This window comes from Artemia sp. Qi Xiang Cuo, unplaced genomic scaffold (assembly GCF_049724085.1).
Source record: "Artemia sp. Qi Xiang Cuo unplaced genomic scaffold, ASM4972408v1 HiC_scaffold_3025, whole genome shotgun sequence".
Taxonomy (NCBI): Eukaryota; Metazoa; Arthropoda; class Branchiopoda; order Anostraca; family Artemiidae; genus Artemia; species Artemia sp. Qi Xiang Cuo.
Genome location: NW_028300420.1, coordinates 564543 through 588165, shown reverse-complemented (window position 1 = coordinate 588165; position 23623 = coordinate 564543). Strand labels below are relative to the sequence as shown.

At 33.6% G+C, this 23623-nt stretch overlaps 1 protein-coding gene across 1 annotated transcript in view; it reads right to left on the bottom strand.

Annotated features, from left to right (window-relative positions):
• Positions 1 to 23623, bottom strand: part of LOC148938684 (uncharacterized) — a 178198-nt gene that overhangs the window by 97295 nt on the left and 57280 nt on the right. The window contains exons 2-3 of the mRNA XM_089107611.1: positions 7793 to 8089; positions 4047 to 4213 (exon numbers count right to left, since the gene is read on the bottom strand). Of these exons, the coding sequence (XP_088963737.1) occupies positions 4047 to 4213; positions 7793 to 8089 (464 nt within the window). The remainder of the gene's footprint in view (positions 1 to 4046; positions 4214 to 7792; positions 8090 to 23623) is intronic.

Here is a 23623-nt window from a genome sequence, read left to right as displayed (position 1 = left end):
GCAGGGCCCTGATACTAGCAAAATAGGGGTAAATCAAATACCAATTTAATTTGTGGAATCATTCATCCCGTCCCAGCAGTGGCTGCAGCCCAATGAAGACCACGGCTCATAATAGCAAAACTAGTTTATAAGGGAATGGTCTAGTGACAAATAAGTAGTAAGTAATGGGATTAACGACGCTTCTTGACTACTACGATCCTTGCGTCGGCTCTGGAGTGTGTTGCTACATCAAGGCTCGATCTCTGGGTCTCGTATTACCACGCTAAGGTCAACCCCACTGCACCACTACAGGACTCTAGTTTTCACGTAGCACTATTTTGAAAATAATAATTTCCATTCAAAATTAACTGATCTTGGTATAACCCATCAAGACCTACAAAAAGGTTTGCAATAGCATAAGGAGAGCATAGAAAACCTCTTGAATTTGTGAGTCTCTTGTTACAGATTTTTGAGTGGCCAAACTTTTGAAAATTTTCATTATTATCTCGGATTTACAGAAACTAATTTGCTTGGAAATAACCTGGAAATAAACAAGTTGTCTACAAAGCAATAGAAATGAGATGGCACATTAGCAGTAATATGTTCTTACATAGTTACTTAGAGGAGTACTCGCTTAACAGCTTGAACACCAATTTAACAAAAAACGATATTATGCAATTTGAAGAGAAGATAACCCCAAGCTTGTATCTAGACAGAATGCTAGCTTAGCTGCCGAAAAAGTCAATATTATGGTTAGAAATTGTTTGAATGAGTAACCTGTTTTTATCAGTGCTTGCCAAACTGTGGTGGAGCATAGAAAAATCCTTGAATTTGGACAGGAGCTCTGAGTCTCTTGTTACAGATTTGAGTGGTCAAACTTTCGAAAATTTTCGTTATTATCTCGGATTTACAGAAACTAATTTGATTGGAAATAACCTGGAAATAAACAAGTTGTCTACAAAGCAATAGAAATGAGATGGCACATTAGCAGTAATATGTTCTTACACAGTTACTTAGAGGAGTACTCGCTTAACAGCATGTATACCAATTTAACAAAAAATGATATTATGCAATTTGATAAAAAGATAACCCCAAGCTTGTATCTAGACAGAGTGTCAGCTTAGCTGCCAAAGAAGTCAGTATTTTGGTTACAGATTGTTTGAAAGAGTAACCTATTTTTATCAGTGCTTGCCCAACTGTGGTGGAACAACGACATTAAGGCAGCTTTAGTTTGGCATTCGTTTTTATCATTTAGTTTATTTCTTGTGAGTCATTGTTATAGTTTATTATTTTGTTTCTTATTACTTCCTAGCCTATCAAAGATTGATACATAAGTCCCCATTTCTCGGAATTATTTTTTCTAGCAAAGAAAAAAATCCATGGGTGTAAACTCTGAACAACACCATTTTGCTATTATTTTTTTACAAGGCACTTTCTTAGGCCAAAGTCATTCTAAAGTAAATTGGCTTCACCACACGCATGTGCAAGAGTTTGTTCAAGATAAGCAAACACTAGATCATAAGAAGTAATCAAAACCTGCGGAAGATAGCGAAATTACAGGGAAACCGCAGCATATTCCAAGGTTTAGGCGAAAACAGGCTTGGAAACTCTTCCTCCCTCGGTCAACTTTCATGGATACAGTTTATGTCTGAAAGTTTACTTTTCAAAAAGCCGCTATGTCGGAAAATTAACAAAACCGAAATTTGAAGATGTATGCAAACGGAGGGCTAAGTATCATTCTGAAGTCACAATACATCCAAGACAATTTCATTTTGGTATTAGGTCATTATGCTAGTACCAATGTTATTAAATCCGTCACCAACTATTTTAGTAAACATACAAATCTACATCCTTACAGTTTTTTGCTGTCTTCAGATAAGGAAGGGTAGAAGATCAAGAAGAGGCCCAAAAACGATCGTTGAGTCCGTCAATCCGTCGGGACGTTAGGTCCGTCAGGATGGAAATCAGAATGGAATGCAATTCTTTCGTTCTGGAATATTTTACACTAAAGCTGAGAGCGGTTTATCCCATAGATATTTGCACCGGCAAAAAAGTTTCTCGTTAAATCTAGGATTTAGGATCTTTCCGTCAAACGAGCTTATTGTGTTGATAATTACTTCTTTATTTCATTCTTAAGATTATTGAATTTGAATCAAATCTCTGTCTTTTTTACGTATTTTTTCATATAGATAGAAAGTGAACGGGAAGCCAAAGAATACAAACCCAATTAGCAAATTTGAGAACATGACACATTCAGAACTAAGCGTAAGACACCAAGTATAAGGCATCAGATATTAAAAGTAAGCATAAAACATTTTACAATGAAGTGATGGCAAGAGCCACTGGGAAAGTAGAGCAATGCCCCCTGCTGATTCAAATGTCTATTGACTCTTAGTGTTGGCTTATGTATGTCAGGGGCGGATCCATGATTTTTTTTTTTTTAGGGGGGGGGGAATAGGTTAATCCGTAAAAAAAAAGGTTTAGGGGGGGGCGCAAAATAGGTCGATCTGATAAACTTGCGTTACGAGCAAGTTTAATTAACGCAAACTTGAGTTAATTAAGTAAATTAAACTACTTTAGACTGCGCTAGGGGGGGGGGGGTGCGCACGCCCCCTCACCCCCCCCCCCATTTCTCTGGATCCGCCACTAATGTATCTGTTGCTGTTTTTTTTGTTCTTTGTGGGTTTTTTTACTCCGCATTTCCAAACTGTTTTTAGCGCGAGTCATAAGCAAATCATTAATATCATTATAAGGGCAAAAGCACGATACAGGTATTTTTCTTTGGATCGATACTTCATTTACAGATATTTCTGTCTATTTAATTACAAGGGATTTACAGGGATCAGCGCATTTTGAACCAAGAAACTTATAGTAAATTTCCTTTTAAGTTTTATGTTCCCTGTGATACGTGCAATTTCGCCAGAGCCATTCAAAGGGAAGGGAGCAACCGAGGCAGCTGCCTCGGGTGCCATGGCTGGGCGGATGCCGCAGGTAGGAGTTGCCCACTTTGATCAAAACTTTCCCTTTAATTCTGTTCTTTTTGCTTATATCTGAGTCGAGAGGAGGGCACTGTAATTAATTTTTCCTCGAGCACCGCCACCCCTAGGTTCGGCTCTGAAAATTGCGACAACAGCTGTAACTTGCACTAAGAGAACACCATACTTATATCGTTGGGCTCATTTGGTTTAAATCTATCCATTCATTGAGCCAAATTATAATATTATTCATACTTTTTCTTCGAGAATAATCTAAAATTGCTTGCAAAATTGAAAGTGTTCTATTTTCGTATGTTTGAGACATATTTTCAACGTATTTTTCAATCCAAAGGAAATAGAATTCAAATTTCGAAATGCAATTTCGTAGAAGAATTAGGTTGAATCTCAGCCATCGATTGATGGCAAAAGTTTCGTCTTACGTTCAAACATGATAACCATAAGCCTGCTGGAAAATAAAATACCAAATCTTGCATAGGAAACGTCAACCTTAAGGAATGAGAGCTGTTGACAGATGCACAGAAAACGGTATACTACTACTACTAACAGGTCACTGCAACATCAAGCCACCTGAGGCAAACACAGCTACGCACGCTCCTCCTCCATCCCAATCTATTCAAAGCCTCCCTCTTTACACCCTCTCAAGAAGTTCCCATTTGTTTTAAGTTTTCCCTTAAAACATCCTCTTGCCCCATCCGGGCACGACCTGCTTTTTGGTTTGCCCTAGGTCTTTGGATGACAAGGACGATCTCTTGCAATCTGTCATCCTTCATCCGCAGAACGTGTCGTAGCCATTTCAACCCTTCTCTCTTTATAGCCTTACAAAGTATAGATCACCAGTAGTATTGCTTGAAAATGGAAGAGCCGCCACATTTCAAGTTATATCTTTTTTATTAAATATTTTTAATTGAGCTGAAAAACGTGAAAAAAATGTAGAAAACATAGGGAAAAAGATGTGTAAAATACGAAAAAATATTACTCTCTTTTTTACAGTTTATACTTCAGTGCCTTTTTTCAGCTCAATGTTGTGCCCTCACAATTAATTGCACATAAGATGTCGGAAGGTATACTTACAAAATATTTATGAAAGGAAAATCTGGCTTGAAGAGTTTTCACCAGACTATCCTCAGTTAATGGACCACCAAGCTGTATGAGGTCATCAATTGTGACATTAGAAACATGTCGAAGTGTAAGTCCTGCCTCATGTTTGTCCAATGTCCTATCTTTCAACGTCCCAAGATCTAAAAATATATGTTTTCTAAATACAAAGTCCATATATTATGGTAAACTTACATGAGAGGCAAGTCCAACTATTCCAGTAGATTATTCCAGTAGATATTCATGGTTTCAGTAGGAATTTAAAAATAATAATCCCGGTGATGGTGCAGCGCACATCAGCAGAACTACTCAAGCTAAAAACAATCTCAATTCATTAAAATTCGGATTCTAGCTAAAGGTATAAATCATGGCACCATCAGGGACGCCCCCCTCCCCTTGTAAAAACAGAGAATACAAAATTAATTTAGGACTAAATGTTTTATTTATTTGTGCCCCCTCCTTGTCCTAGGATCCAATTAAAATTAAGCACTTTTCCTTTTAATGAAAATGTTACTCCCTATTAACACATTTATGGCGTTTGGATTTGTTAACGTCACACCTCTTTGCTGAAAAATTTTCACCCCCTCCCCCTGCTGGGAATCTGCCCCTCAGTCAGAATTTCCTTGCAGTGCCCTTTGTCTAAGTTTTTTTTTTCCAATCTGAAATTTTCCGAAAGTAAGTATTATTTTGTTTCAAACTGTTTCGGGATTATATGTGTTTGTATTTAGGTCCTTAGGCTTGAATCAATGATCACGCTGGGTAGCGCTAGATGGCACTGGGAGTTTGCTTTGTTTGTTTATTCGTTTTATTGTTTGTTTTTGTTGTTTTGTTTTTTTTTTCAGAGACAAACTTGAAGTTTCCAATACTCGTTTGTTCGACCATTATTACCGCTGAGTCAGCCGTAAACAAAAACAATTGAAAATAAAAGATGGCAGGATCATTTTCATATTTAGTCCTCTTTAATGTGCTCGAGTTTCTCTGAAATTCTCTGAGAAAATTTGAAAAAAAATAATTGGGCAAACTTAGGCAAGGCCGTATCCATGGGGGGAGGGAGTTAGGGGGTTTGAATCCCCCCCCCTCCCCGAAATGTTTATCCAACTCGTACAAAACGTAGCAAAAATGAATATAAACAAATTTGTGATGCGTTTTTAATTTTTTTTTGTAACACCCTCCCCCTCCCCCTCGAAATAGATCCTGGAAACGGCCGTGAACGTAGGTCACGAGTAATTGCAGAGATAGGTCAATAGCAACTATGAAAACGATTCACCAATCTAATGGCACTTCAGTATCCAGTTTAAAGGGATAAAATTTAGTGGCAAAAACAACAAGTCCATTGTGGTATCTTTTGGGGAAAAGTTGTCTTAAGTATGAGCCAATAACATATACAGTGTAACATAATAATGTATAACACCTAGTGGCGTATGAACAAGCAACTGGTGTTACCATGAAAACTATCATTGGAAATTATATACCGTAATTTTTGTGGAGTAGGTCTCCAGATCACAAGTTAACTCTATTACAATATGTTAAAAGAATTAATCAACTACGTACTTCCACCTCGAGATATTCATAGTTACGCCCCTTGCATGTTTTGCCAACAAGCACTTATGGCAGACTACAAAAAACAGTATACTCAGTAAATTTGAATTCTACAAAGCAGGAATTATACATGTATATTACATTGCAGAAAAAAAATAACAGGTTGAAATAAAGCTTCTTTGATTTGGGAATTAAGCCGCCATTGGCAGAACAAGTTTTATGTTTGCGAAACATTTGTACAAACCGGATAATGTGAAGTACACAAGAAATAGAAGCTTTCTGGGTGTTTGCTTGTAGGTAAAAAGAGTGTTTTCATTCTCATTTTATTTGATATAGTGAATAATTTTTCGTCAGATTTGGCAACCCCCTTTTAATGTACTACTGTACTATTTTGGAAACTTCACAACATTTTTAATTATTGGTTATATCCATTAAGACTTATTTGCCCTAAATAATGGGTCTTTTCAGATTAATCCACAAGAAGTTAAGTTGCAATTTCTATTCTTTTTGCTTTATCATTGTTTATGGCAGTGGCACCAGTTCACGAAAATGTAGGGGGAGGGGAGAAACATCTTAAAAAAGCTATTAGGGGGGAGGGGAATTCTTTCAAATAACAATTCTAAAAAAAAGAGTATTTTACTAAAGAAGTGCACTTTTTAAATCTAGGAGGAAGGGGCTATGAAATTTAGGTTAGGGGGTTCCACCCCTGCTAGTGTTCTTAAGGCCAAAAATGTTCTTAACATTATCGTAACTGACCACTCCAAAGCCTGTCACAGAACTTCTAAAGCTATTTAATTACAATATTTTAGCAAATCTTCAAAATTCTTCTTTTGTTAAAACAGTCATCGAATTATATTGGAGTTTCCGATAAATCCTTTGGTAGTTTTCATATATTTACTGAGGCTTTACTCTTTTAAGCTCATCAATCTCTATTTAAGGTCCAAGAGAGGCTTCGTGTTCTTCTCTTGCGTTTTAACTCAAGTGAGTACAAAAAGCAAATCAGCTATTTCGTCAAAATTCCTAAGAAACTAGTGGAAAAAGCAGTGTTTCCACCTCTATCGATTTGTTGGGAGATTTTCCGAATTCCCAATCCATAACCCGACAAAAAAATATATTGAAACTACCGAGAATATATAGAAATCTCTAAATCCACCGAAAATATCACTTTGCGGTCATTCTTTATTTTGTTCGATCAACAAAACTCCGCTTTTCTTCTCAAAATTGCATATACGAAACGAAAAACAGTTATACTGAAAATTCTAACGAATTCTGAGAGCATTCTAGCGGTCTTTTATCGAAAATCACCGAGATTTAGAGATGGCTTGAATGAAAAGTTGACTCACAGTCAGTCTCAATGTCATTTGCCTTACGGGAGTTATTATTAAAGTTTAAAGGATAGAGAAAAATAGTTAGTTGGTAAATTTTGCGTTCTGAGAATACTTAGATTTAGGCAAAAGAGAGACATATATCGGAATTTATTTTGGAAGCACGGCAATATTTCTGGGGTGGGGGGGGGTCATTTGAAAATAAAAAAATGAATTGCACAGAAATTATGTGATATATCAGGTAAGTCATATAAAAATGAGATTTTGACGGGAGTAGACACGAGCCGCGAGTGCTTTGGCGAAATCAAATAGAAGCCATGTCCCATTGGTTACGTTGAATACAGCCAATTTCCAGAACCAGAACATCTATTATTTTATACAGGCTAAAGCTGAAATTGTATATCGTAACCAAAACATCTATAGAAGAAGGCGTTGCATTCCATTTACTTACGGATCAACAAATGTTTCGAAGAATTAAATAATGAAACAACCCCACGACGAAGCTAGGTTATGAAGCATTATTAAGTAGTTGTAGACCTTTTCGTAATACATAACATTACTTTGGAAGTTTGAATGTTTAAACCTTCCAGAAAAATTTTATAGGAGATCACTTTATCCAGGAAACTTCTTTTGGGGACCACAATTTTGAGCGATTTTTGTTGCTTCATACAAAATTTGTGCAAAAGAATACCAAAGAGTTGTAATGTTTCGAAAGCTGAATGCAATTCCTCGAAAAAAACTATTATTCAAGCTTCAAAACTCGTGTCAGGTGTACAGTAGTAAGCACAGCATTTTAGCACAGCAAGCACAAAATATTATTGCTTGTATACCTTGGTCGTAAAAAGGAATCAAACATACCTCCGTGTGCATCTAATAAACTATTAATGGAAGACGGCATATTGTTTTGATTTCCAGAAACAGGACTTGGCACATCGCGGAAATCAATGCCATCTTGTGAGTTTCCATTGGTGCTAGCACCACCAACCGGTGAAGTGCCACTAGAATTAGCGCACGCACCGACTGGAAGATGAGCAGAGCCACCACTACCAGCTGACCCGCTAGAGTTGACAGCAAGTAATCGAGGTCGAGTAACAGTGAATTCAGAACTTGAACTTCTAAGTCTCTGCTGGATCAAAGTCAAGTCTGCCGAGGCGTCTGCAAAAGAAAATGAACATAAGATTTAAATAGGAATAACACAACCTAACAAGAATTTGTTTACATCTTTCTTTGGTGTCTGGGCCTTCGGTCTTACCTTTTTAGTGGATGCAGATTCAATAATCATTATATAGTCTAATTACATATCCCCTTACGGAAACCTGTTAATGAACAAGTCAAGGAATAATCAAAAGAATGTGCTAATGAAGATGTGGAGAGGTAAACATTTGCCCGAATTCATTTTGAGCCCTGGGATACTAAAAATTGAAAAAATTGTGACATTTTGTAGTAATGTTGAAAAATATGACAAAGTCTGCCAAAAAAAATCCCTTTTTCTGTCCCCTTATCCCAAGAAAAACACTTGTATACAAATGGCTGAGAAATAATGTTTTTCTTCTTCTGTTTTTTTCTCTTTTTTTAATTTGAACATCTATTAGTCTTAAAAGGGTGGCGAGTGGAACTCCTGAGTAACAGACATCCGAATAAATGAAATCTAAATCAACTAAGAATGTGTTTGGCCTCACTTTGTTTAGACTATGCTTAACTTTTTTTTATAATTAAATCAAAGCGGAATCAACGAAACTTGAAACAAGCAATATTAGAGAGTGACTACAACCGTGCTCAAACCTGCCTTTATACGGTATCATTGCTGCTGTGTGAGATAAAAGCACTAAACAGCTGTCATCTCTGATTGACGCACTAAAATTATGATAAAGTGCACTGAAAATTTGTTTATATATATTTTGTTATGTTTTTGAGAGTCAGACAAAAAATCCGAGGAGGAGGGGGGCAAAACCCAGTACCCCTCTTGCATACTGCCTTGGTTCAAATTATACTTTGACACAACAAACAAGTGATTGTTCGAGTAACAGGCCAATTAAGAATGCTTAAAATGTTTGAGAAAGGAAGTTAGAATGTTGAATACAGAATTTTCAGAGACAGTGAACTGACTGCTATGACGTTTGTGGAGATCCAACTGCTTCTTCATGACTTTTCTCCCCGTTTTGTCAACTCAAGTGGGCTTTTTACTGCAAAAAAAAACTTTTGACGAATAACTCAAATTTTGATAAGAGTAGAATTTTTAAAATTCTAAAAACTATAAACGCTAAACTATGCATTTTTTCCCGCAGATCAATTTTTCAAACATGTCGGTGAATATTAATGCGTTGACCTTGATTTACAGACAAATGGGATCTCTCAATATTTGACACTGGGAATCTCTCAATATTTGAGTCTACGACTATTTTACAGTTGAATAAGAATTTTCAGATTGACAGATTTCAAATTTCCACCTAAAGATATACACCCGACGAAGATCAAAACCAGATATGCACATTATTCACTGTTTAAGGAACTTTACTAATTTAGATTCACCATATACTATTATCGAGTCCCCCCTCGATTGCGTATGACTGAGAAACTTTTGGACGTACCCTTTTCAACTCATCTCACAGTAAAAGTCGACATAAGCCCCATTTTTCATAAAACTGAACAATTATATACTAAATTGGCATCTAAATGCCCCAAACACTATTTTCTGTAGGAGATATATTTTCAGTAAACCACCTAAGAAGTTAGTAAAACCAGTAACGTCCAACCCCCCTCCCCCCCCCCAAAAAAAAACTATTAACTTATCGTTTCATTGTGATAAAAACAACAATAAAATAGTGCATGTTGAAATATTACCTTCGGGTAACATCTACATTACCTTACTTTAATTTATAGTCAAAGGTTACATTTGATGATAGTTATCATAGGGACCTGTCTTCTAAGCTTATTGCTCTTTGCTTTGGGAATCAGTCTTTCTTCTAGAAATGCTTACATGCCCTATAGCGATTGCGAGGGGTTGGGCTTAAGCTTTACTGCCCAAATCAGCAAGATTAAACCGAAGAGTTCAACCTATACCTGTCAAACAGCTAGCTTGTAATTATAAATCATTTATTTATCCCACTCATGGTACCATTATTCAAGAATACAAATTATCTTTCAAAATAGGTCATTGAATACAACTTCTACATTTGAGACTAGAGGTGATAATTGTTCTTAAAGTTCAAATTAGATACAATAAAAGATGCATGTTTTTGGTTTTCAATTCAGAAAATGAGCAGTTATCACGCATACTACTTTTGCTTGAGGGGTTAAACACTGTTTTTCATTGATCAGAATAAGTGTGTGCCTCCAAGCACGCCTCTGAACCTACAACATGCCTAACGTAAGTACCTCGAGTTCCCAACGAAGTAGCCTAGTATATAACCCCTTACTCCTGCTCCTGCTTAAGGTGATTTTAGAAGTAGACCTTTATATCACGCCAAAGGGTAATTTTATGCCCGGGAGGATTGAATATTAAACAAACGATTGAAGATTCATACCTTTAATCTTGCTAAAAACCACACGTCTTTGGCTATTGGGGCTTATAGCAGCAGTTACATGCATTTCTTTCAGCAGTGCTTCAAACTGCTAAGTATATAAATGTGAACTGTCAGTTGGTGCTCTAACAGAGATGTCTTATTTATGGTGTAAATAAAATTCCACCAACGAAAATTTAATGTTTGGAGTGGGATTATAAATTTGGAGTGTAATTAGCAGGCAGTGCCAGGGCTGGTAAATTTGGAAAAATTCCAACTTTAATTTTATATGTCCAAATTTTGGGGCACGCAAGACCACTATGGCTGTAATCTTTCCCAGCCTTGGCAGTAATCTCCCAGTTACTGTTCTATTCTAGTTTCCTTATGTTTTAAAACAAATGGAGAAGTAATGTAACATTATCATGACATGCGGAAGTGTCATCTTTTGGTACAGCAAAACAGAGTGATGTGAGGATGTTACACTTTTCATCTGACTAAGAAATCTAAAGAACAGTGATGTCAAATATAAGGCCGGCAAAAAATTAATATGAGTAGGGTTCAAAACCCCTATGCTTTCTAAAAGCCAGAATATAATTTGCACTTTACTGAAAAACTTCAAATGAATGTGCATTGTCAGTTTAAAATACATATGCTGATATTTATTCCTTAAAATCTTAATTAATTTTTGATTTCTTAAAGATGTAAAAGTGAAAATATTTAAAATAGTTTTTTTTTCACTAAAGTTCAAATTATATTCTGGCTTTTACAACGCATAGGGGTTTTGAACCCTACTCATGTAATTTCTACTCGTTTTGAGTTCGACTCGGTTATTTATTGTAATTTCTGTTCGTTGTGGGTTTTATTTACTTATTGATGCTGATTTGTGGTAGTTGTATACTTGGTAGATTATTTGATTCTATTTTGTTCATTTTTGGTTTAATGGAGTTCTTTACTTTTTTTTAAACTATGTTGTGGAAAAAGTTGTTTTTTATTAATTTATGTTCGTTTTATATTGACATGGTCTTTTTCAGGGAATAATAGTTTGAATCTTTCTGTTTTTTCTTTAAGAATTTATAGTTTGGCATACTATTTGCATGCTGGAGAAACTTTTTCAGTAATTTTTAACAACATAAACCCTTTTGAAAATCATGTCACAAATAGTAGAGGTTAATTTACTGATATACATCCTCTAGTTGACCTGATAAATAAAACCCAAAAAATTATATCTATGCTCTTTCACAGCCTGGATACACTTACACTCTTTTGATTTAGTAAAAGGTTAAGAGCGGAAGTAGTAATAGAAGTAGCCCCGAAAGTTTGAGCTTAACACCGTCGGTCATTCTTGGGATATTTTGGAGATGTCTTAATGACAACCAGCACACAAACAGTGCGTTTTGATTTAATTTTAAAACAACATTTAGTTTTTAAGCATAATTGGCAAATTACATAACTGTGGGGGTTGATCTACCCACTAACCCTAGAGATTTGGTTACTAAAATGTTATGCCATGCTGAACAAAATGGCTGTCTTAAAATTTTGATTGGAAGTGTCTGGAAAATTATGAGCTATGGAGGAGGGATGATGTCCCTTCAATTACTTTTGACTCTTAAGAGGGCACTAGAAATTTTAATTTTCAATCAAATTAGCTCCTTTAAAATATCAGTGATATTACTAGCTATGATAGAGCATCAATGGCTATGTCTTTATATGCCCTATATTGCTTATATGATCTTTGAATACCTGAGTAGTAAGGCATCAATAGATATCACGAGTGATTGCGTAATATGCCTTACCAGGATCATTCACCTATTACTAGGAACGTTACATTGGCTTAGCAGACGGTTTTTTTATGAGGTAACACGCATTTTTTTGGGGTCAAGCGGTGATATAGCGGTGGTTAGTCTATATGGAGTAACTTTATTAATTGTTTTTTTTTTGTTTTTTTTTTTAAACTTGGCTTCGTATGATTTACTCGAGCAAAAACCCTATAATATGTTCACACACTACATTCCATTCTTCATTATGTTTTAAGACATTGATTATAGTACATTACATTTGATTAACTTTGAAAACAATGGATTCGCCAATTTTAAATGGGAGCACACTTTCATTCTATATCTTATATTTTGGTTAGGTTATGTATTTAATATAGTGCCGTCATGGCGGTCAACTTAAGAATTCTGAATTTAAGAAAATAAGAATGTAAGAATTATTGTAATGTTTTTGGGTTTTCTTTGTTCCGAATTCTTACTAATTTGTGATTGACAAAGCCCCATGGCCCCCACCCCCATCAATTGTGGTTAAAATAATTTTTGAATAAGCAATTTTTAAAATTTTAATTTTTAATTTTTCTGCTCTACTTACGAGATTTAAGACATTTAAATTCTTCTACCACCAGCGTTGGATATCACAGAACTGTCAATGCTCAGCAACATCACCATCTTTGAGGTAAAATCGTGGTTTGGTACAACAACATAGCCACAAACGTCAATCCTTTTGACTTGTTAAAAAAGGGTGCTAAGAATTTTAGTTTCTGTTCGAATAAGGTTTTTCTTAATTTTCTAGCATTATTGGTCAGATACGATCACCCATAGAAAAAAAAACAAAACAAACAAACCAAAAGAACAAAAAACAAATAAGCACACATCCGTTATTTTTTCTTGAGGAAAAAAAAATGCAAAATTCCATATTTTTGTAGCTTAAAACATCTTTGGGAAAAATCGTAGTTTGGTAACCTACCACAAAATGGCAGACACAACCACTTTGCTACTGGTTAATTTTTTTGACTACTTAAGACAGACACTAGAACTAAGGGTACTTATACACTTAGAAGCCTATTGTTTAGGAGCTGAAACCTCTACATAGTTCTCTTATAGGCTGAAATCTACGGTGCGATTTTTATCAAGTTCAGTGGCCTTTTTAGGGATGTTTTTGAAAATCAGGAAAATTTTTAAAAGTGCTTCGCTTTCGATCGGTAATTTGGGATTAGAATTAAATGTTGATTCTTTTAATGTATTAATTGTTACAAAAGCTTCCTTTTTAGAGTTTCGGTTACTATTAGCCCGATTTGCTCCTTACTTATAGTTCGTTAGCACGTACTGTTGGAAAATGTATTTCAGTGATATTTTAGATCATAGTAGCCTAATGGCGCTTTTGGTCTTTAGAAGAAGAACCAAAACAATTTAGAATCTATTCTGCTTACCTTAGTTTAAGAGCTGAAAATCTATCTAAAAAAAATCTAAATTTGTAACAATGAGTATTTTATTTTGATAATAAAGGAAAATATAAATATTTATTTGATTGAATAAATAAAAAAATTCTCCAGCTCTCCCTTCTTTCCCCTATTTAACACCTGTTTTTTAATGCAAAAATAGGCACATATTGCACCCTGTTTAAATCAGAATAATTCGTGGACTTTTAATCTTTATGACCCAAGGACCAAAATGGACCCATTGTCTCTCTCCCCTACCAGCTTTTTAGCAGAAAGATAAGCATTTTGCAATTTTTTCAAAGCAGAATAAGGTAATATTCAGTCTATATGATTGCAAGATCAACGTGGGTCAGCCACTCCACTTTTTTTTCTGACTTTATAGCAGCAAAATATTCGACGTTTCTTTAGCTTTACTTAAGCTAGAATCAATTACCCTCAGAGTAAGAATCAACACCCAAATGGTCAAAAGGGTTTTGACTAACAACTTCCAGATGATATCCTAAGCCCCAAAAGAAAATTTGCTGCGTTAATTAAAAAGGCTCAAGTAGAGCTTTGTGAAAATTCGTTGTAACTCCAGTTATTATCAAATTTAGATTCAGTTGCTCAAAAAAGTTATTGAAAACCACCGATTTTGAAATCAATATGTTTTTTACACTACATTAGATGCCTAATATAAACTGAATTATTTTCCAAACTCAAAATGCATTTTTTTTCCATGCTAAATTTTGCCCTTTTTTTTAAAGGAAGAGGTTACGTGCAATAGCCCCCCTTTTGAAAAGAAGCCAAGATGGAGCGAAGCTGCATTAATGCAAGCCGCAAGGCCATCTATTATCAAATATGCAGATAGAATTACACACGATCTGGACCAACCAACGACCACCCAACTTATAGTACCAGGGCCCTCTGAGGCCAGTGTTAGCTCCACGCAAGCTGGAAGGAAGTTGAAAAGAGAATGGACTGCTTCTCATAATGCCTCAGCCCAACCTACTCAAGATCTCGAGCTTGACCCCCTTCATGTTTTGTCAAGGAGTTCAGATGTAGAAGCCCAGTCAGAATTTGTAATTATATACATAATTTCTTCTTTCACTATTTTCAAAAATAATGTAAATTTTCTCAGGTACATAACTTTTGCTGAGTAAAACTTCAAATTGTTTCTAAACTATTCTATAATAATAATTCTATTTCATTTTCTTTCATTAACCAAATTAGCAGTATATAAAGGAATGCTTATAACACTGAAGTAGAATATCATGCATTTATAAAAAAAAAACCTTACCTTGTAACTTCTCTCTTCTAACCAATACGTTTTCTAGTGCAATAATGCATTATTCCATTAAACAAACTAACTATATGAAAAAATACGATTTACTATTTCACAGTTGACAATCATTCTTAAACTACTATATATTTTTGCACTAAGCTCGTGCGCATATTCGGCGCTTATCAAATCTCCCATCGCTACACCTGAATTTTAATCCGCTCGATAGTTATTATTTGAATTTTAAGTGGGGTTCTTGTAACAGGATGTCTATTTCCGACAAGATATATTAACATAGGAAAAAGGTTTTTTTTAATAATCTCCAATTATGTCTTCACAATTATGTAAAGAAACATTATTTGGGCGAACCCATTTCAAGCAATTATTTTCGTTGAAATAGTTAGGGACATTTTAAAAGATGCATTCGAGAAAGAATTTGGGGCTGTTCTATTTGAACAGTGTTGTGAAGTCTGATATCCTAACTTAAAAAGGCATCGATCCTCCTACCTCGAAGGAAGCTCCCGGTTCCCAAGGGTCCTCCCAGGGGGGGGGGGGGCTCTAAAAAGGACCATCCAACATTTTAATTGCACTTTAATTGTTGATATGGATGGAGAAAAAAAAAACTCAAATTTTTCTTTAGAGTGCTAACGTATATCTGTTGAAATAATTTAAGTCCAGTTTCAGAATTCCTATCAAGTCGAACTGTTAAGTAGAAAAAAGAATACCAGTGGGAAAGCCACATTGTGTCTCTGACCAATCACAGAGTACAATTGTTAGAGCCGTAAGTATATTTTGTCATTTTAAGATACACACAAAAAAAAAAAAAAAATTGAATAATTTCTAAGTTTAAAAAAAAGTTTTTCTATGAAAAAAAAATATTGAATTAGAACCATCAGTCCTCATTATTATGAGTATCCAAAACTGGACTTAAGTTTCACATTTGAACCAGAGAACTGACCTAAGTTTCACATTTGAACGAGAGATAGAAACCGCATTAGTTTAAACGAAAAGTAGTAAATGCAATTTAATTTTGATTTTGTAGTTCAGTCATTTTTATAGAAACTGCAATAGTTTAAACGAAATAATTTCAAATTTTTTATAGAAACTGCATTAGTTTAAATGAAAAGTAGTAAATGTCATTTCTATAGAAACTGCAATAGTTTGAACGAAATAATTTCAAATTTTTTATAGAAACTGCATTAGTTTAAATGAAAAGTAGTAAATGCAATTTAATTTTGATTTTGTAATTCAGTAATTTTTATAGAAACTGCACATTTTTTGTTACCAAATTCTGGTCTAGATTTACCTTTGATTAGAGAAGCTGTAATAATAAATTAAAAGTTATACTATTAAAATCAATTAGCAATGAGTTTTCAGATAATTTAATTATTAGGCGATTCAACCCAAGCTTATGCGACTCAAATTTCTCTTTAGAGTGCTAACGTCTATCTGTTGAAATAATTTAAGTCCAGTTTCAAAATTCCTATCAAGTCGAACTGTTAAGTAGAAAAAGAATACCAGCGGGAAAGCCACATTGTGTCTCTGACCAATCACAGATTAAAATTTTTATAGCCTTAATAATATTTTTTAATTTTAAGATATGTACAAACAAAAAAAAAAAGTTGAATAATTTAGAAGTTTAAAAAAAAATATTTTTTTTTTATTAAAAAAAAATATTTAATTATAACCATAATTCCTCATTATTATTAGTATCCGAAAATGGACTTAAGTTTCACATTTGAACCAGAGAACTGACCTAAGTTTCACATTTGAACGAGAGATAGAAACCGCATTAGTTTAAACGAAAAGTAGTAAATGCAATTTAATTTTGATTTTGTAGTTCAGTCATTTTTATAGAAACTGCAATAGTTTAAACGAAATAATTTCAAATTTTTTATAGAAACTGCATTAGTTTAAATGAAAAGTAGTAAATGTCATTTTTATAGAAACTGCAATAGTTTGAACGAAATAATTTCAAATTTTTTATAGAAACTGCATTAGTTTAAATGAAAAGTAGTAAATGCAATTTAATTTTGATTTTGTAATTCAGTCATTTTTATAGAAACTGCACATTTTTTGTTACCAAATTCTGGTCTAGATTTACCTTTGATTAGAGAACCTGCAATAATAAATTAAAAGTTATACTATTAAAATCAATTTGCAATGAGTTTTCAGATAATTTAATTATTAAGCGATTCATTTGATTTAAAATGTTATCAGTCTTAACATATAAATCTTGGCAATTCCAAAACACCAGTGCAGTGATTTTTGCAAGTGTGTTTAGGTGTTAAATTCCAATTAATAGGCTCGTAACTTCAATAAAACCTCTAATTTTCACCTTTTTCTTCATTAAGTATCAATTACTTCAAGAAATTAATTCCACATTTTTGCAGATAGGAGCTTAAAACTTCCGAAGTAGGGTTTTCTCTTACGCTGAATCGGTCGGTATGATTTTGATTATGTGCGCGCACATAACCTCATCTAAAATAACCTTACAAAATGAAAGTATCTTTTTTTTATCATGAACTATTTAGCCTGTGGACCCACTCCTGAAAGTTTCATTTCTCTTGCTTACCCCCTTTCCATGACAGCCAAAAGTATCTAAATTAACATTAAAAAATTACACTATCTTTTTTTTATCATTAACAGCTAAGCCTGTAGACTCATTCCTTAAAGTTTCATTTTTCTAACCTAACCCCTTTCCACGATAGCCAAAAGTATCTAAAGTATAACTGGTAATGTTATAACAGCTGTAAACCACGCAATATAGATGATAATAATTAACCGAGTCAAACTCAAAACGGCTCAATAGTAACCGAAACTCTAAAAACCAATTAATCGCTTGCTTGCATGCTGTTACAAAATTTCTGGTTAATAGAAAAATCGCGAAAACTAAAAGCTGTAGTTGATTAAATAAAAAAAAAAACTAGTTTTTTTTTCCAACTGCAAATAAGGAACAACACTAATATTTTTTCAAACAGTTCATGGTAACGAACTGTAAGTAAGGAGCGACTAGTTTTTTTTTCCAACTGAAAGTAAGGAACAACACTAATATTTTTTCAAACAGTTCGTGGTAGACGATAGCCAAAAGTAGCTAAATTAACCTTAAAAAATGAAACTATCTGTTTTTATCATGAAGTGTTTAGCCTGTAGACCCATTCCTGAAAGTTTCATTTTCCTAACCTAACCCCTTTCCAAGATAGCCGAAAGTATCTAAAGTAGAATTGGTAATGTTCTATCAGCTGTAAGCCACGCAAGATAGATGATAATAATTAACCGAGTCAAACTCAAAACGGCTCAATAGTAACCAAAACTCTAAAAACCAATTAATAGCTTGCTTGCATGCTGTTACAAAACTCCTGGTTAATAGAAAAATCGCGAAGACTAAAAGCTGTAGTGGATTAAATAAAAAAACTTTTTTTTTTTCTTTTCCAATTGAAAGTAAGGAACAACACTAATATTTTTTCAAACAGTTCGTGGTAAAGAACTGTAAGTAAGGAGCGACACAGTTCAATAGTAACCGAAACTCTAGAAACCGGAATTAGTGGGTATAATGCGTGTTTATTTTTTTTTGTGTTCGTGGTAACGAACTGTAAGTAAGGAGCGACACGGCTCAATAGTAACCGAAACTCTAAAAACCAATTAATAGCTTGCTCGCATGCTGTTACAAAACTCCTGGTTAATACAAAAATCGCGAAGACTAAAAGCTGTAGTGGATTAAAAAAAAAACTAGTTTTTTTTCCAACTGAAAGTAAGGAACAACACTAATATTTTTTCAACCAGTTCGTGGTAATGAACTGTAAGTAAGGAGCGACAAGTTTTTTTTCCCAAGTGAAAGTAAGGAACAACGCTAATATTTTTTCAAACAGTTCGTGGTAACGAACTGTAAAGGCGAAACTAGTTTTTTTTCCAACTGAAAGTAAGGAACAACACTAATATTTTTTCAAACAGTTCGTGGTAACGAACTGTAAGTAAGGAGCGACTAGTTTTTTTTCCAACTGAAAGTAAGGAACAACACTAATATTTTTTCAAACAGTTCGTGGTAACGAACTGTAAATAAGGAGCGACACGATTCAATAGTAACCGAAACTCTAAAAACCGGAATTTTGATACCCACGGATACATCAATAGAATCATATTTTTATGGTGATTTCAAATATATAAGTTGATTTCAAATCATTAAATTTAGTTTTACCAATCAAAAGTTATGCGCCTGAGAAGATTTGCATTATTTTTGAATAAAGGAGGAAACTCCCCCTAAAAGTCATAGAACTTTAATCAAAATCATACCGTCCGATTCAGCGTATGAGAAAACACTACTTCGGAAGTTTCAAGCTCCTATCTGCAAAAATGTGGAATTAATTTCTTGAAGTAATTGATACTTAATGAAGAAAAAGGTGAAAATTAGAGGTTTTATTGACGTTACGAGCCTATTAATTGGAATTTAACACCTAAACGCACTTGCAAAAATCACTGCACTGGTGTTTTGGATTTGCCAAGATTTAAATGTTAAGACTGATAACATTTTAAATCAAATGAATCGCCTAATAATTAAATTATCTGAAGACTCATTGCAAATTCATTTTAATAGTATAACTTTTCATTTATTATTGCAGGTTCTCTAATCAAAGGTAAATCTAGACCAGAATTTGGTAACAAAAAATGTGCAGTTTCTATAAAAATGACTGAATTACAAAATCAAAATTAAATTGCATTTACTACTTTTCATTTAAACTAATGCAGTTTCTATAAAAAATTTGAAATTATTTCGTTCAAACTATTGCAGTTTCTATAGAAATGACATTTACTACTTTTCATTTAAACTAATGCAGTTTCTATAAAAAATTTGAAATTATTTCGTTTAAACTATTGCAGTTTCTATAAAAATGACTGAACTACAAAATCAAAATTAAATTGCATTTACTACTTTTCGTTTAAACTAATGCGGTTTCTATCTCTCGTTCAAATGTGAAACTTAGGTCAGTTCTCTGGTTCAAATGTGAAACTTAAGTCCAGTTTTGGATACTCATAATAATGAGGACTGATGGTTCTAATTCAATATTTTTTTTTCATAAGAACAAACTATTTTTTTTTAAAACTTCGAAATTATTCAACTTTTTTTTTTGTGCGTATCTTAAAATGACAAAATATACTTACGGATCTAACAAATGCACTCTATGATTGGTCAGAGACACGATGTCGGTTTCCCACTGGTATTGTTTTTTCTACTTCACACTTCGACTTGATAGGAATTCTAAAACTGGACTTAAATTATTTCAAAAGATATACGTTAGCACTCGAAAGAGGAATTTGAGTCGCATAAGTTTGGGTTGAATCGCCTAATAATTAAATTATCTGAAGACTCATTGCAAATTGATTTTAATAGTATAACTTTTCATTTATTATTGCAGGTTCTCTAATCAAAGGTAAATCTAGACCAGAATTTGGTAACAAAAAATGTGCAGTTTCTATAAAAATGACTGAATTACAAAATCAAAATTAAATTGCATTTACTACTTTTCATTTAAACTAATGCAGTTTCTATAAAAAATTTGAAATTATTTCGTTTAAACTATTGCAGTTTCTATAGAAATGACATTTACTACTTTTCATTTAAACTAATGCAGTTTCTATAAAAAATTTGAAATTATTTCGTTTAAACTATTGCAGCTTCTATAAAAATGACTGAACTGCAAAATAAAAATTAAATTGCATTTACTACTTTTCGTTTAAACTAATGCGGTTTCTATCTCTCGTTCAAATGTGAAACTTAGGTCAATTCTCTGGTTCAAATGTGAAACTTAAGTCCAGTTTTGGATACTCATAATAATGAGGACTGATGGTTCTAATTCAATATTTTTTTTTTCATAAAAACAAAATATTTTTTTTAAACTTAGAAATTATTAAACTTTTTTTTTTTTTGTACGTATCTTAAAATTACAAAATATAATTAAGGCTCTAACAATTGTACTATATTATTGTTCAAAGACACGATGTTGCTTTCCCACTGGTATTCTTTTTTCTACTTAACAGTTCGACTTGATAGGAATTCTGAAACTGGACTTAAATTATTTCAACAGATATACGTTAGCACTCTAAAGAAAAATTTGAGTTTTTTTTTTCTCCATCCATATCAACAAATACATTGCAGTTAAATTTCCGGATGTTCTTTGTTAGAGCCCCCCCCCCTGGGATGCACTGTAGGGCTTGGGACCCTACTTTGATGGCGAAGGAATAAAATCCTTTCAAGGCATGATTTTAAGACTCACGGCCCTATCTCAATCGAACCACTCCACATTCCTTCTAGAATACATCTTTTAAAATGTCCCTAACTATTTCAACGAAAATAATTGCTTGAAATGAGTTCGCCCAAATAATGTTTCTTGACATCATTGTGAAGACATAATTGGAGATTATTAAAAAAAACTTCTTCCTATGTTAATATATCTTATCGGAAATAGACATCCTGTTACAAGAACCCCACTTAAAATTCAAATAATACCTATCGAGCGGATTAAAATTCAGGTGTAGCGATGGGAGATTTGATAAGCACCGAATTACGCAAGAGCTTAGTGCAAAAATATATCGTAGTTTAAGAATGACTGTCAACTGTGAAATAGTAAATTGTCTGTTTTCATATAGTTAGTTTGTTTAAAGGAATAATGGAATAATGCATTAGAAAACGTCTTGGTTAGAAAATAGAAGTTACAAGGTAAGTTTTTTTTTTAGAAATGCATGATATGCTACTTCAGTGTTATTAACATTGTATTATATACTACTATTTTAAGTAACGAAAGAAAATGAAATAGGATTATTATTATAGAATAGTTTCGAAACAAATTTAAGTTTTACTCAGCAAAAGTTATGTGCCTGAGAAAATTTACCTTATTTTTGAAAATAGGGAAAGAAAAAATTATGTATATACTTACAAATTCTGACTGGGCTTCTACATCTGAACTCCTTGGCAAAACATGAAGGGGGTCAAGCTCACGATCTTGAGTAGGCTGGGCTGAGGTATTATGAGAAGTAGTTCATTCTCTTTTCAACTTCGTTCCAGCTTGAGTGGAGCTAACACTGGCGTGAGAGGGCCCTGGTACTATGAGTTGGGTGTTTGTTTGCTGGTCCAGATCGTGGGTAATTCTATCTGCAAATTTGATAATTTATGGTTTTGCTGTTTGCATTAATGCAGCTTCACGCCATCTCTGTTACTTTTCAAGAGGATGGCTCTTGCACGTATCCTCTTCATTTAAAAAAAAAGCCAAAATTTAGCATGAAAAAAAATGCATTTTGAGTTTGGAGGATAATTCAGTTTATGTTAGGCATCTAAAGTAGTGTAAAAAATATCTTTATTTCAAAATCAGGGGTTTTCAATTACTTTTTGAGCAACTGAATCTTAATTCGACAAAAACCGGGTTTACCACGAAATTTTACAAACCCTTACTTGAGCCTTTTTAATTAACGCAACAAATTTTCTTATGGGGTTTAGGATATCATTTGGCATTTTTTAGTCAAAACGCTTTTGACAATTTGGGTGTTGATTCTTACTCTGAGGGTAATTGATTCTAGTTTAAGTAAAGGTTAAGAAACGTCAAATATTTTGCTGCTATAATGTCAGAAATAAAAAAAAGTGGAGTGGCTGACCCACGTTGATCTTGCAATCATATAGACTGAATATTACCTTATTCTGCTTAGAAAAAGTTGCAATATGCTTATCTTTCTGCTAAAAAGCTGGTAGGGGGAGGGACAATGGGTCCATTTTGGTCCTTGGGTCATAAAGATTAAGAATCCACGGATTATTCTGATTTAAACAGGGTGCAATATGCGCCTATTTTTGCATTAAAAACTGGTGTTAAATAGGGGAAAGAAGGGGGAGCTGGAGAATTTTTTTATTTATTCAATCAAATAAATATTTACATTTACCTTTATTATCGAAATAAAATACTCATTGTTACAAATTTAGATTTTTTTTAGATTTATTTTCAGCTCTTAAACTATGGTAAGCCGATTAGATTCTAAATTGTTTTAGTTCTTCTTCTAAAGACCAAAAGCACCATTAGGCTACTATGATCTAAAATATCACTGAAACACATTTTCCAACAGTACGTGCTAACGAACTATAAGTAAGGAGCAAATCGGGCTAATAGTAACCGAACTCTAAAAAGGAAGCTTTTGTAACAATTAATACATTAAAAGAATCAACCTTTTATTCTAATCCCAAATTACCGATCGAAAGCTAAGCACTTTTTAAAAATTTTTCCTGATTTTCAAAAACATCCCTAAAAAGGCCACTGATCTTGATAAAAATTGCACCATAAATTTCAGCCTATAAGAGAACTATGCAGAGGTTTCAGCTCATAAAAAATAGGCTTCTAAGTGCATAAGTACCCTTAGTTCTAGTGCCTGTCTTAAGTAGTCAAAAAGATTAACCAGTTGCAAAGTGGTTGTTTCTGCCATTTTGTGGTAGGTTACCAAACTACGATTTTTCCCAAAGATGTTTTAAGCCACAAAAATATGGAATTTTGCATTTTTTTTTTCCTCAAGAAAAAATTACGGATGTGTGTTTATTTGTTTGTTGTTCTTTTGGTTTGTTTTTTTTTCTATGGGTGATCGTATCGAATCAATAATGCTAGAAAATTAAGAAAGAACTTATTCGAACAGAAACTAAAATTCTTAGTGCCCTTTTTTAACCAGTCAAAAAGATTGGCGTTTGCGGCTATTTT